Below are 15644 nucleotides of genomic sequence, written 5' to 3' on the forward strand. Positions count from 1 at the left end.
CTTGCCAGGCTCTGTGGGAATGAGATAAACTGTTTACTTTCCCACCCAAATCTGTACACAGACCATCCATACCCTCTGAACATCAAAGATGTAGACGAATAGCTGTCAATCAGGGTGATTCTGTCCTCAGGGAATACTTGACAATGTATGGAGACAGTGTGGTTGTCACAACTGGAGAGAAGGTACCATGCTAGTGGGTGGAAGCTAGGGATGCTGTTAAGCATCCTACGGCAGCCATGTCACAGAATGATCTAGACACAAGGGCCTCTCTTGCGGAGGCTGGGAAATCCTGGCATAGACTAAACCAGTCCGTATGCTACTCATCTTCTTTTCATTACGAGACACGAGATATGCTCCGTGTAAACTCATGGCAGCAGCATAATGTAATCTTGTAATGAGGAAAGACTCTTTATGACTCTCTTAGCATCCCTAATTCCAATTACAGAGTTGCAGGGTTCTGAATTAGTTACACTTGGAGAAGAACATCTCCCCTGCATTTCTGTGAATTACGGATTTCAATTAAGCAAGCTTATTTTAAATGGGAGAGGACTGCCTTAGCTTCTTTAGGGATCCATTTCAGCTGCTTCCTGAAAAGACCAGAGATGCCATGGCCTCCCCAAGTCTTCCCTTCAAAGACCTGTGAGGTCAAGAGCAATCTACTTGCTCTAACACTGGCAACCTGAGATAATGTGAACACTGGTTTAAACACAGGGAGTAATTTCACAACCTCAGTCCTAAGATTGAGCTTTGAGTGAGGATTGTGGTCCTCAGCATCCGGGCTGTCATTAGCATTCAGGCACATAGAGACAGCAATGGGAGTTTTCAGGGATGATGACCCCAACTGTCAATATGTTTTGAAAACACTCAGAATAGAAAATAATGCTTATGTTTGCTGTAAGGAATCTTGATATTATTTCAAGAAACTTCAGTTAGTAAGTCACAAAGGAAAACATCCATGAAAAGGATAGTTCGTGATACAAATTTGACATTAGGTATTTGCTTTTGCATTAACTCAGTAAATGTTTATTGGTTCTTTACTCTGTGGTAAGCCATATAGTCGCTTTCCCCGATGGCTCAGCAAGTAAAGAATCTGCCTGCAATGCAGGAGACACAGGAGACACAGGTTCAATTCCTGGGTTGGGAAGATCCCCTGGAGGAAGGCATGGCAACCCACTCCAGTATCCTTGTCTGGAGAATCCCGGGGACAGAGGAGCCTGGCGGGCTACAGTCTAAAGGGTCTCAAAGAGTCAGACACGACTGAGCGACTAAACACGCACGCGTGCAAGTCATATAGTAACAAGGGTTCGTTACCATATTTTTAAATGAACAAACAGGCCCAGAGATATTAAAGGACATTTTCAGGTTTACACAGCTGAACAGCAGCAGAGAGGACTGGCATGTACTATTATAGCTTTTCTGATTTCCAGCCTTCTGTATTTTTTTCTTAACCCCATGTATTTTACAAACATCTATGTTGTCAAATTCTTTTTTGTGAAATCTAATTGTAACTTGGACTAAACAGTGTCTATGTAAGCTAAGGCGGTAAAAACTCCCTGTGGTGTTAATCCTGGGGAACAAACAGGTATCAGTGTGCGTTGTGTTGTTACAGTGAGCTGTCATGTATTCCCCAGGAATGTCCAAAGTGACCAGAGCTGCTAGGTAACTTATTGAGATGCACAGATTCCATGCCTTCATCCCTCCTCTCCCAGTAACTGGTTCAGCCCCATGTTTGAGAACAGAGCCACCCTCAACCAAGAACTCATTTGAGTTTGTTGCATTCATGATTGTATCTCCTCGTGAAAAGTTTGTGTCCAGTGGCAAAACATTTAAGCTAGCCAAGTCCTAGATCAGAATCATTGCTAGTTTTCATTTCTGCTCTTCTAATTCAGTGGCCTACTGCATGCAGATCTCCCTTCCCCTGACTCCTTCACTGTCGATGGCAATGGTCATCTTTGGGCTTCCTGGGTGGCACAGTGGTAAACAACCCACCCGCCAATGCTGGAGATGCAAGAGACATGGGTTCTATCCCTAGGTCGGGAAGATCCCTTGGAGAAGGAAGTAGCAAACCATTCCAGTATTCTTGCCTGGAGAATCCCACAGACAGAGGAGCCTGGAGGGCTACAGTCCATGAAGCTGCAAAGAGTCAGACATGACTGAGTGACTGAGCATGTACAAGCCATATGCAAGAGACAAGGGGCCTAAACCCATGGAACTGACCTGCTTACAAATATTTGTAAAACATACATATGGGTATTCTTCCTTTACGTTGGTCATTATTTTATTTTTTATTTTTCAAAAAAGCTTTCTAAAATGTTATATCCACAGGAAACAAAGTTTCAACCTCCACACCTTGACTTTTGAGTCTCAGGAACCTGACTGATCATAAAGCAGGGGTTGCTTTTAAATTAGATGCATGAAGTAGCTAACAAAATGCAGGCTGCTTCCTCAAGCCTGTGGAAGAGAGTATTGTTTGTGAAAACCGTCTTGTAATGGAGGCTTAGGTCAAGTTTCCATGTCTGTTATTGATCCTATAAAAATTCCCTAGAAGTCCAGGCTAAGTCCAAGCATCACAGCCTTGTCAGCAAAGCTATCTTCCAAGGAGATGATGGAGAACATTTTTGGATTTCATGGTCAAGAGGGGTCTTTCAAATCCCCGTCCCTTTGTAAGTTTCCCATGAATTTCTCAGCTGGGTTCCAGTGATGGGCCAGATGGATTTCTCCTGTGATTGAACCAGTGACTACTGTTGACGGCAGCTGGATAAATAAATGTGCATTTCCATGCACTGCTACTTTCGAGAGGAAGAAAGTGGTGTTCCCTAAATTTCAGTGAGCCTCACACAAACTTACTTTGCCCCACATACATCTTTTTGTGTTTCTGAATACTTCTTTCCTTAGAAGAATTAACTAAATTAAAATTAAAATATGGGCTTCCCCAATGGTTCAAAGTAAAATTCTTTACCCAAAGGTACAGAATCCACTCGCAATGCAAGAGATGCAAGAGACAGTTTTGAACCCTGGGTCAGAAAGATCCCCTAGAGAAGGAAATGGCAACCCACTCCAGTATTCTTGCCTGGAGAATCCCACGGACAGAGGAGCCTGGAGGTCTACAGTCCATGTAGCTTTAAAGAGTCAGACATGACTGAGCGACCGAGCATGGATAAGCCATATGTCCAAAGACAAGGGGCCTAAACCCATTGAAGTGACCTGCTTGGAGAGTCCATGGAGTCGCAAAGAATCAGACATGACTGAAGCAACTGAGCACATACAAATTAAAATACAATGAAATATGTTATCTGGAAAGGGAATGCTAGCTTTCCTTACAGCCTTCCCATTCTAATCATGGCAGCTGCATTTTTCACTTCCAATGTCTTGGAGTCATCCTTGACTCTGTTTTTCTCCCACCGCTCTCTCCCCAGGACTCAAATCCATGGTTGGAAAGACCAGGAAGGCAGAAATGGGGTTGCTACCCTTCCTGGCATCAACCAATATTCCACCCAGAACCCTGTCATTCTCATCTTTTGTGCCCCCAAAGCTCTTGTCATTATAAAACCTTTTTTTTTTTCTCTTTAAAAAAATCCTAGTAAAATGAGAATCAATACAGTTTTCAGAACAGACCTGGTAGCTGTTGTTTTATGCAAAGCAGGATGTCCTTTTACTGCCAAAATAGAATTCAGTGCTTATTGAAGTTTTGATAGGTGTTTAAAAACAACCCTGATAGTAATAGCCAACACTTGTAGAAGCACTTTTACATGTCAGGTACTGTTATAAGCACCTTACAAATAAGTATGAGCCACTGAATCCTCCCATCCCTATGGCAGTAGGTACCAACATCACATCTGAATGAGGAAACTAAGGGACATGGAGATGAGATGGCAGGCCAGGGAAGTGGACCAGAATCGAGACCAGTTGGTTGCAGGACCCGATTTCTCCAACATCACCCTCATCTTTGTGAAGGAAAACAAAGACAACAACTCCTCCTCTCCCGTGAACCAGGTCTGACTGCCCCACCTGCCGTGAAAAGCTCTGCATCTTAGTTGCGGGGACCCGGTTGTTCACACATATTCACCCCTAGAGCTTGCTTTTTGAAAGAGGGAAGTTAGGGATAAGTACAAATGGGAAGGGGGCTTCCCTGATAGCTCAGTTGGTAAAGAATCCACCTGAAATGCAGGAGACCTGGGTTCTTATGACTCTGGAATTTTTAAAACTTGTTAGCAGTACTATTAATTCCCTGTCTTCTGTAGCTCCTTTCCAATGCCTGGGCTGGATATGTTTATTTTATAATAGAATGACATGAAACCAAGGTGCTAAGAGACTCAGTGGAAATAAAATTCAGACCTTCCAGATCAGTATCTTTCTCTTCCCAAGGCAGGAGGAAGCGAACCTGGCTCCTTTTATCGAAATACCTCCTCTCCTGCAGTTATAAAATTGGCACTTTCGTTAAGACAACTAGTTTATTTTTCCTTACCCCAGAGACAGCAGGCACCAGGTTGACCACCCCTCAGTACAGATGAGATTGAGAAGTCCCCAGAGGGTACATTTTGTACTTTGTAGAAGATGCAGGATTACATAACATCATGGAAAGTGATTCTGCAAAACACTTGTTCATATCCCAAACCACTGGCAAAGAAGGATCTGGTAAAACTAGTCCACTTAAAAATTGAAAGAAAAGAATTATAAGGATGATCATTAGACACTGCAGAAGAAAATTATCCAAATCCAAAGGACTAAGAAATGCCTCGAGAAACGTATCAAAACCTTTGAATGCCTGTGGTAAAAACAAACAAACCCTTTAAAAAGGACCATTCTTATCTTCAGACAACCAAATTTAAACCAAAGTGAAATATGCGGGAAGATGTCATCAGTCTATTTTGTGAATATTTTCCCAAGCAACTCAAGCCACATGTGATTAATTTTTTATTCTAAAAGGAACCAAAGCATTGCTGCAATTATAACCTAAGTCATTTTTAATGATGATCATTAAAAAAGTCTGATTTTGGTCATCTTTATCTTTTAAACATATCTCAAGTAAATATTTTTTCATTATTCTGAAATTCTGGGCCACGTTTTAAGAGGATTTGCATTAAGTGGCTTTCCCCCTAGTATTAATTATCCTCATATAACAGGTTGCCCTGATCTAAACCCCAGAATCATTATCCAGAGTGACAGAGCAGGCCTATTACATTTTCCGTATGATCTGCTGAACCAGCAGAGGTCATGGGAGGTGGGTTATTCTGTGGTTGCTTTAATTTGGTTTTCTTTTTTTCTTTTATTATGAGATGAAATACCTCTAATAAAGAATCTTCTGTTGAGGGATGTCCCTTGTTGCCTAGTGGTTAGGATTATGGGCTTTCATTGAAGTGGCCTGGGTTCAATCCCTATTCAAGGAACTGAGATCCTATAAGTCATGAAGAGTGGCCAAAAAACAAATAAGTTAAATAGTGTTTGTCACAAACTGGGGTTTCCTCAGTTCCTAACTGGCAAGATTTAACCCTACCAAATAAAAAAGGATATTATTCTTGGCTTTTTTTTTTTTTTCACGCTTACACTCAAAGTGAGATGGCAGATGGTGAGATATGTCTATATCTTTCCTTGAGCCCACTGAACACATACTTTGTCATGTAACCAAGTATCTGCATGTCTATAAAAAATTTTAAAGCTTAAAAAAATGTCACATTGTGGTGACCTAAATGGGAAGGGAATCCAAAAAAGAGGGGATATACGTACACATATGGGCTTCCTAGGTGGTGCCAGTGGTAAAGAACCCACCTACCAATGCAGGAGACAAAAGAGATGTAGGTCTGATCCCTGCGTCAGGAAGATCCCCTGGAGGAGGACATGGCAATCCAGTCTAGTATTCTTGCTGGAAAATCCTATGGACAGAGGAGCCTGGTGGTCTATAGGGTCCATAGGGTCGCACAGAGTCAGACACAACTGAAGTGACTTAACATGCACACATGTATACCTATAGCTGATTCACTGTGCTGTACAGCAGAAACCTAACACAACATTGTAAAGAACTATACTCCAATAGAAATTAATTTTAAAAAGTTATAAATATAAAGTGAAAGTCACTCAGTCGTGTCCAACGCTTTGCAACCCCATGGACTATAGAGTCCATGGGATTCTCCAGGCCAGAATACTGGGGTGGGTAGCTGTTCCCTTCTCCGGGGGATCTTCCCAACCCAGAGATTGAACCCAAGTGTCCTGCATTGCAGGCAGATTCTTTACGTCTGGGCCAATCAAACCAAAACCTAAGCTGTAAATGTCTCGAGGTTATAGAATTGAAAGCTAAGGAGGGGTGTGTGTGTGTGTGTGTGTGTGTGTGTGTGTGTGTGTGCACGCGTGCTTAGTTGCTCAGTGTGTCCAATTCTTTGTGACCCCAGGGACTGTAGCCCAGCAGCCTCTTCTGTCCAGGGGGATTCTCCAGGCAAGAATAGTGGAATGGGTTACCATGCCCTCCTCCAGGGGATCTTCTCAAGCCAGGGATCAAACCCGGGTCTCCCACATTGCAGGCAAATTCTTTATCAACTGAGCTACAAGGAGAGCCCAAGAATACTGGAGTGGGTAGCCTATCCACTCCAGCCTTGTCCAGCGGATCTTCCCAGCCCAGGAATGGAACCGGGGTCTCCTGCATTGCAGGTGGATTCTTTACCAACTGAGCTATCAGGGAAGCCCATAAATATAAAGTAACCATATTTTGATCACCCTTTTAGCCATGGAACATTTTAATACTTCATAAATCTGTTTATGCCTCCCCCCCAAAAAAATTACATCCTTCTTCAAGTTCAGTGGTAATTCAAGGTCAAAAGAGAGTGATTAATTTAGTCTTGTTTCTTGGGGGTGCAATTTCGGCCCATTTTCTCCCACCTCCTAATATATACAGTGCAGCTGCTGAAAGCATGTGGTCAGGTGCAGAAACTGGCTTCCAGTGTGAAGCAGGAGGGTCCCTAAAGGTGGTGAAAATGGAATCTTCTGGTATATGCACCCCAACTTCCCTTCCAGTGTCATCCCAGGCGCGCCTAAGCCTATCTCAAGTGCAGACCTACCTCAAGATGAAGAAGTCCACGGTGGAATTGCTGGCCACGGTGACATAGGCAGTGACCACATCTCCCTGCTTGACGGGCCTGGAGGGCAGCCAGATGGCCACGTTGCCGTCTAGACGCAGCTCGCTGAGCTGGGCGCTGTCCTGAGCGCGGTAGAGGCCCACGGCGCTGATCCTCTGCAGGTGGGACGTGCTCTCCTGCAGTCCATCCTTGCCGGGGCGGATGGCATTGCCCTTGCGGACATCGCCCCCGGAACAGTCTCCACGCTCGTCCCCGGGCTGCACGGCGTAGTAGAGCTCCACGGGGCTGCCCTCGGGGGGCTCCGGCGCCTTCTTCCTCCCGGCCACCACGGTGGGGGTGCCAAACCAGCTGGCTGGGAGCTCCAGCTGTGCCACGCACAGCCCCAGGGCCCCCCGAAGCCGGCAGCTGCCCCGCACCTCCCGGGTCTCCCGGAAGGCGAACACACGCAGGCAGGGCAGGCTCTGCGCGGGGCTGGGGTCGTCCCAGTCCCGGCCCACCAGGTGGAACAGCACCTGCACGCGGGGCCGGCTCAGGTAGATCTTGTCCCGCAGGATGTGCGCCTTCAGCTTCCAGTTGAAACTCACTTTGTCGGTGGGACCTAAAAAGTTGGAAGTCGACATCAATTCCAGGGGCACGACCTTTTGCACCGAGAAAGGCCCATAGCTGGCATTTAAGATTGGCGGCTGTCTGGCTTTGTAGAGGAAGAAGGACTCGACCCGGGACTGCAGGCTGGAGTTGCGTGTCAAGTCCTGGTTGGTTTCCTTCAGGAAGAAGGAAGTCTCGGCTCTGAGCACCTGATAGGTCACAGGCAGGTAAGGGGGCAGGGAGGAAAATCGCTGGATGTTGTCTGTGAGCCCACGGCCCTCGATCACTGCAGAGGGGAAAGAAAAAAAAGAAAAAGACAAAGATGGGGTGATTTCTGGGCTCCTTAGAGGTCATTTGGCAACCCAGGGAAATTGACAAGTGATTTAGAAATGAGGGGTTAACACCGCAGTGCATGCGTGTTCAGTCGCTTCAGGCATGCTGGATTCTTTTCAACCATGTGGTCTGTAGCCCACCAGGCAAGAATACTGGAGTGGCTTGCTATGTCTTCCTCCAGGGGATCTTCCTGACCCAGGGATCCAACCCACCTCTCTTGCATTGTCTCCTGCAGTGTAGGTGAATTCTTTACTGCTGAGCCACCGGGGAAGCCCAAACATTTTTAAGTCCACTTGTCTAGAATCTTCAGGTTGCTTTGGGGATCAGCCAGTAAATGATCACATGCTCCAAAATAGTGAATTGGCTGAATTGTCTTTCAACCAATTCAATCGGTTGAAATCCATGAAAGGGAGATTTGGGGGCCCTCCCTGATGGTCCAATGATTAAGACTCCATGCTTCCACTGAAGGGGGCACAAGTTTGATCCCTGGTCAGAGGACCAAGATCCCACATGCTGCATGGCGAAGCCAAATAAAAGAAAATACATACAATAAAATAAAATTCACAGTTCCACTCTTTTAAAAAAGGAGATTTTTGTACATTGTTGAACAATGGACAATTGTATAACTTTTGTACAATTGTTGAACGGTGGCAAATACATGGAGTCTGATCTGACAGAAAGATAGCAAGTTACTTATGAGTATAAAGTGGGAAATATTTGTGAATAACTTGCATGAGTTTCAAATATATTTAATGACACTGGTACCTAAAGAGAAAAATAGACCGATGGAATAGAGTAGTTCATAAATAAGCTCCTGTACATCTAAAATTTAGTATGTGATAAAGGTAGAACCAGAAATCATGAGGCAAAGGCAGACCTTTTAATAAATGGTACTTGGACAATTGGCCAGCCATTTGGCAGAAAGATAACATTAGGTCCGTACCTCACACCAAACACGAGAATACACTTCAAATGGATGAGTGATCTAGATGTAAGAAAATGACATTATTTTTTGTACAGAATGAAAAAGTGGGTGATTTCCTCTAAAACCTGGGTCTAGGGAGAGATTTCTGATTATGATTCAAACTTTGAATGAAATTTAGCCATCCCTGTATAAAAATGAACGATAACCATCCCTATATAAAAATTGAGAAAATCTTTCACAAAGCCACATATATCATAAACAAAGTCAAAAGAAAAAAACAGCAAACTGGGAGACATTGCAAACTATTCACTTAAGGTGCTCAACTCAGCTGGCAGGTAGGTTCCATTTTGCCCATAGTATTTTAAAAGATGGTTATGAATGGGAATCATTTTTTAAAACTGGAGAGTCAAAACTACTGAGAACCTAATGTAGAGCACAGGGAACTCTATTTAGTACTTCGTGGTTATGTAAATGGGAAGAGAATCTACAAAAGAGGATTGTTGTTGTTTAGTTGCCCAGTCGTGTCCGACTATTTGTGACCCCATGGACTGCAGCACACCAGGCCTCCCTGTCTCTTACCATCTTCCAAAGTTTGCCCAAGTTCATGTCCATTGCATTGGTAATTCCATCCAGTCATCTCATTCTCTGACACCCTCTTCTCCTTCTGCCCTCATTCTTTCCCAGCATCAAGGACTTTTCCAATGAGTCGGTTGTTTGCATCAGATCACTAAAATACTGGAGTTTCAGCTTCTGCATCAATCCTTCCAAGAAGTATTCCCTTAAGATTGAGTGGTTTGATCTCCTTGCTGTCCAGGGGACTTTCAGGAGTCTTCTCCAGCACCACAGTTTGAAGGCATCAATTTTTTGGCATTCTGCCTTCTTTTATAGTCCAGCTCTCACAACTGTACATGACCACTGGGAAGACCACAGCCTTGACTATATGGACCTCTGTTGGCAGAATAATGTCTCTGCTTTTCAATATACTGTCTAGGTTTGTCATAGGGAGGATATATATATATATATATATATATATACACACACACACACACATATGGCTGTTTGGCTTTGTTGTATAGCAGAAATTGACATAGAAGTGTAAAGCAACTATAAAATTTTAAATTTATGATTTTATCCAATAAAAAAGATATAGTACATATATAAAATGGAACACTACTCAACTACAAAAAATGAAATAATGTCATTTGCAGCAACATAGATGCAACTAGAGACGATCATAATAAGTGAAGCAAGTCAGAAAGAGAAAGACAAACACCATATGATATCACTCATACGTGAAATCTAAAATGAATCTATCTATGAAACAGAAGGGTTTCCCTGGTAGTTCAGCTGGAAATGAATCTGCTGCCAAGCAGGAGACCCCAGCTCGACTCCTGGGTCAGGAAGATCCCCTGGAGAAGGGATAGGCTACTCACTCCAGTATTCATGGGCTTCCCTGGTGGTTCAGATGGTAAAGAATCTGCCTGCAATGCAGGAGACCTGAGGTCAATCCCTGGGTTGGGAAGATCCCCCAGAGGAAGGTATGGCAAGCTACCCCAGTATTCTTGCCTGGAGAATCCCCATGGACAGAGGAGCCTGGCATTGTACAGTCCACGGGGTTGCAAAGAGTCGGACGTGACTGAGTGACGAAGCACACACATGAAACAGAAATAGAGTCACAGACATAGAGAACAGACTTGTGTTTGCCAAGGTGGGGAAAGGGACAGGATGGAGTGGGAGTGTGGGGTCAGTAGATGCAAAATAGTACATTTAGAATGGATACACAAGGTCCTACTGTATAGCCCAGGGAACTATATTTGATATCCTGTGATAAACCATAATGGAAAAGACTATGAAAAAAAGAATGTATTAAAAATATGTGTATAAAAAACTGAGGAGTATCTGGGTTTTTAGCTTCGCACACATGGGAGGAAGTGGCAGGATGCAGGCTGTCTGCCCATCTGGCAACAGTAAGAGAAAATACACAGCAGACTGCCTTGCTCAATGACATTTCCTGCTGGACCCTTAGGTGCATTTGAGTTTGAAAAAGCAGACTTAGAATCTTCAGCTGGGTAAGTCAATGTACACTGGAGGCTGAAGATTCAACACTGGGCCAGGAAAGAGCAACACATCATCTCTGTCTTCCTATCTTTCTTTGTTCATTGCCTCCATCATTAGCAGTATAACCAGCCACCTCCTTGTTGATTGAAGACTGTCCTCTAAAACTTCCCCTTGGGTTTATACTTACACTGTTGGGGCTCCACTGAGGACTCACTATTGACCTGGGGCATAAGAGGTTACAGTTCCCCAAATGCTAACTTTGAAAAGACCAAGAAAGCCTCTTGCCTGAATCTTATCTTTCAAAACCAGACCAGAAAATCCACATAAGCCCCCATTCATATATTGAAAGAGAAGACAGGTGTTCCTCTCTCTCCACTGATGCTCCAACCTCCCCTTCGGCCCCTGCTTCAAACTGTAGCCAGCACAGCCCATCCAGCCTATGGGGCTACCCCATGCCTCTCTCCTCTGGAAGTTCCCCTAATCCTTTTCCCGGCAAGGACATTGGCTAGCAGATCAAAGCTGCCTTTGGTACTGCAGCCAAAAGGACTTGAGTTGTCAAGATGGCTTTTCAAAGAAATAGCTTCCTTCCCTGTTCTTTGCCCAGAGGCGTTGATCTCAGGTCACCAGCAACATGGGTACTTTGTCCCTCTCTCTTTAGGGATGTTTTGCTGCTCCCACTTTAACCCACTCATTTTGGGACCACGTTAAAACACTCTCAAAAGACCCTGTACAACATTCCAGAAACGGTTCTGACTCTATGTCTTTAAAGAAAATCATTGACTCGAAGCAACTTGTAGAATTGTGTCAAAACCAACAGACTAATTGCTACATCTGATGCTTTTATTCTGATATATTCATCCCTCTCCAAAAAAGCTTTTAAACCATGAAGTGTAGAGATTTAGAGACTCATTTGTTTGGAAAAGATGGTGGGCCAAGGACTCTCTGAAGAAATGGAGCAAGGATTCTAAGGTCCATCTGTGTAGGATGTATTCCACAACAGGGAAGCTTGTCAACAACCTTGCTCACCATTTTCCACTCTCTTGCACATAAAAATTTCTTTTCTCTCCTTTTCTGTCTTTTTATCTTTAAAAACATCCTTAAAAATGAACTTTCACTTTTAAGCAAATACTGAGTTTATTTTTGAGAAAATAAAGCTGGAGTGGGCTTGTTGTCTTGTTGTCTCCTCTCTTAGGGTTCTTGCATTATTCAAGTCTCTATTTATCCTTCACATGGATCAAAAAGTGCCTGGCTCATATCTTCCTGCTAAACCTAGATCTGAAGTTCTCCTGCTCATGAGAGATTTAACTTGAGCCAAAAAGAGACATTTTAAAGACAGGAGTGGGGGTCTAGCATAGTGGTTAAAGATGAAGTTTGGCTATGGAGATCTAGAGTTGATCTAGTCAACAGTGATCTTAGGCAAGTTCGTACCTTCTTGGATGTTTTAGTTTCCATAGATGGATGGATGGATGGATGGATCAATGGATGGATCCATGGTTGCATGAATGTTTGGGTGGATGGATGGGTCAGGGGTTGGGTGGATGGGTTGATGGCTGGATAAATCTTTAGATGGATGGAGAGGTCAACTGATAGATGGATGTTTGGATGGATGAATGGATCAATGGTTGGATAGACAGGCAGATGGATGGGTATGGGTACACAGGCAGATACACAGGTGGATAGATTCATTGTATTGAATCCAATAGTACCTGTAGTAGACCAATTACAAAATGGCCCCATTCTCTTCTTATATCTATACCTTTTGTGTGTGACTTTGCAATTTTCCCTTCAAAAGTAGAAGTCTGTTGCCCCACTCCTTGAATTTAGCTTGGCCCTGGGTTTTCTTTGGCCAGCAGTATATGGCAGAAGTGACAATGTGCTAATTCCAAAGCCAGGTCTCAGGAGACATTGCACACTTGCACTGACTCTTTTGGACTCCTGCCAGCACCCAAAAGAACAAGCCTAGGCTAGACTACTGTAGGATAAGGGACCATGTGGAGGAGAGGAGAGTTATCTCCATGGAGGCCATCCTAGATCAGCCAATCCACAGCCTGCAGCCACCGCCAAACAAGAGAGGGAGCCCAGCCAAAATTAGCTGAGTCCAGCCAAGATCAGTCACTCCAAAACTTATATGAAATGACAAGTGAACTAAGTCTCTTAATATGGGGTGGTTTTTAAATGTAGCAACACCCAATGGGGTTGTTAACAAATATCAAGAGGTTATCAAGTGTAAGAATCTAAAAAGATACAGTGAACTTTCTCCTAGATGGAATTAGAATAATTCAAACAGAATTGAAAAGGGACTCACTTTCTCAGTGGTGAGAAAATTTCCCCATCTTGTAGATGTACCTCCAACAGCCAGCCTTGTAGACACTCATGAGAATGGCCTCCCTAGAGTTTTCCAAAGCCCATCTGCACCCTCAGGTGCTGTGACACCGCATGCATTTCTCAAGCTCATCCTACATTTTGGGGAGCCCTGATCTAGAGGATTAAGGAAGCAGAGGTGATTACCAGGCTTCATGGCATTTCTCTCCTGACACTCTATCTGCTGATTACAAACTATCTCCTGATTGCCATGACCTAGTGAAGCACAGACAGATACCCACCCTCTAATTCTGGCTCATCTGCTCACAGCAGCGTCTCCCAGAAAGATAGGATTATTGAGTCATTTTTACTGATCTGAAACAATACCCCTGGAAAAGTCCGATGCTGGTTTCCTAAGGACGTGGAGCGGGGAAGAGGAGAGAGGCTGACAGCTGCACCTTTACATCTGACCTCCTAGCTGACAGCACGTTCATTTGCTGTCGCCCTGCCTGTTTATCCGTTTTCTTTATCTGTGCTTGCCTGTCAGTGTTGGGGATATTGTGTCCTCCATCAGCTGTTCATCAGAGAACTCTCCTGCAAAGCCGCTGCCGGAAATTGAGTTTTTGAGATTCTGAGATAGTGAATGCAGGAGATGTCCATGTCACTTAGCACCCAGACAGAACACCCCCAGGGGAAATGGCCCTTCAGCCAACACCATGCACCACCTTCATTGTGATGCTCGCTTTGGGACGCGTTAACCGAGATGCATTCTTTAGTGTTGATTCTCTCTGAGCTGACATGAAGGATGGATTGGATCTTGGGAGGGTGAGTGGAATAGGGGAAGGATTCCAGGACGGGTGAGGGGTGGCATGAGGAAAGGGTCAGTGAAGGGGAAGCTCAGGACCTGGCTGTGTGAGGAGGGGGAAGTTGGTCTAGGAAGGCAGGTTGGGGCCTGACATTTCTCTAAATGTGGTAAGTGATGGATGCTCATAAGGGAGTTTTTGTTTTTTCAGTTACTAAGATGAGTCCGACTCTTTGCAACCCCAAGGACCTTAGCCCACCAGACTCCTATCCTCCACTACCTCCTGGAATTTGCTCAAACTCATGTCCATTGAGTCAGTGATGCTGTCTAACCATCTTATCCTCTGCTGCCCACTTCTCCCTTTGCCTTTAATCTTCCCCAGCATCAGGGTCTTCTCCAAAGAGTCAGCTCTTCCAATCAGGTGGCCAAAATATTGGGAGATTCAGCTTCAGCAATAGTCCAGTGAATATTCAGGGTTGATTTCCTTTAAGACTGACTGAGTTCATCTCCTTGCAATCCAAGAGACTCTCAAGAATTTTCTCCACAATTCAGAAGCATCAATTCTTCAGCCCTCAGCCTTCTTTTTGGTCCAACCTTTCATATCCATGATGTGGGCTCCAAGATTACTGCAGATGGTGACTGCAGACATGAAATTAAAAGATGCTTGCTCCTTGGAAGAAAAGCTGTGATCAACCTAGACAGCATATTAAAAAGCAGAGACATTACTTTGCCGACAAAGGTCCATCTAGTCAAAGCTATGGTTTTTCCAGTAACCATGTATGGATGTGAGAGTTGGACTATAAAGAAAGCTGAGGGCCGAAGAATTGATGCTTTTGAACTATGGTGTTGGAGAAGACTCTTTAGAGTCCCTTGGACTGCAGGGAGATCCAACCGGTCCATCCTAAAGGAAATCTGTCCTGAATATTCATTTGAAGGACTGATGTTGAAGCTGAAACTCCAATACTTTGGCCACTTGATGTGAAGAACTGACTCATTGGAAAAGACCCTGATGCTGGGAAAGATTGAGGGCAGGAGGAGAAGGGGACGACAGAGGATGAGATGGTTGGACAGCATCACTGACTTAATGGACATGAGTTTGAGCAAGCTCTGGGAGTTGGTGATGGACAGGGAAGCCTGGTGTGCTGCAGTCCATGGGGTCGCAAAGAGTCGGTCATGACTGAGCAACTGAACTGAACTGAACTTCACATCTGTACATGACTACTGGAAATACCATAGCTTTGACTAGATGGACCTTTGTTGGCAAAATGTTCTCTTGCTTTTTAATACATTGTCTAGGTTTGTCATAGCTTTCCTTCCAAGGAGCAAGCGTCTTTTAATTTCAAGGCTGCAGTCACCAACTGCAATGATTTTGAAGCCCAAGAAAATAAAGTCTGTCACCTTATAAAATATCTTGGTGAAATGTTAGGTTCCACCCTCCTTGTCAATTAAAAAAGATAAAAAGAACCCCGCCCCCCGCCCACCCCCCCCCCCCCCCCGCCCCGAGGAATTACTCAAATGAACAAGTAGTGCTTTTTTCGGACGTGCAAAAGTCTTTCCTCAATAGTATCAGAGGTTC

At 44.2% G+C, this 15644-nt stretch overlaps 1 protein-coding gene across 1 annotated transcript in view; it reads right to left on the reverse strand.

Annotated features, from left to right (window-relative positions):
- The window catches only part of TMEM132C (transmembrane protein 132C), a 452840-nt gene that overhangs the window by 287453 nt on the left and 149743 nt on the right, over positions 1-15644 (reverse strand). The window contains exon 2 of the mRNA XM_024977666.2: positions 7047-7935. Within this exon, the coding sequence (XP_024833434.1) occupies positions 7047-7935 (889 nt within the window). The remainder of the gene's footprint in view (positions 1-7046; positions 7936-15644) is intronic.

The sequence above is a fragment of the Bos taurus genome, chromosome 17, assembly GCF_002263795.3.
Source record: "Bos taurus isolate L1 Dominette 01449 registration number 42190680 breed Hereford chromosome 17, ARS-UCD2.0, whole genome shotgun sequence".
NCBI classification, from domain to species: domain Eukaryota; kingdom Metazoa; phylum Chordata; class Mammalia; order Artiodactyla; family Bovidae; genus Bos; species Bos taurus.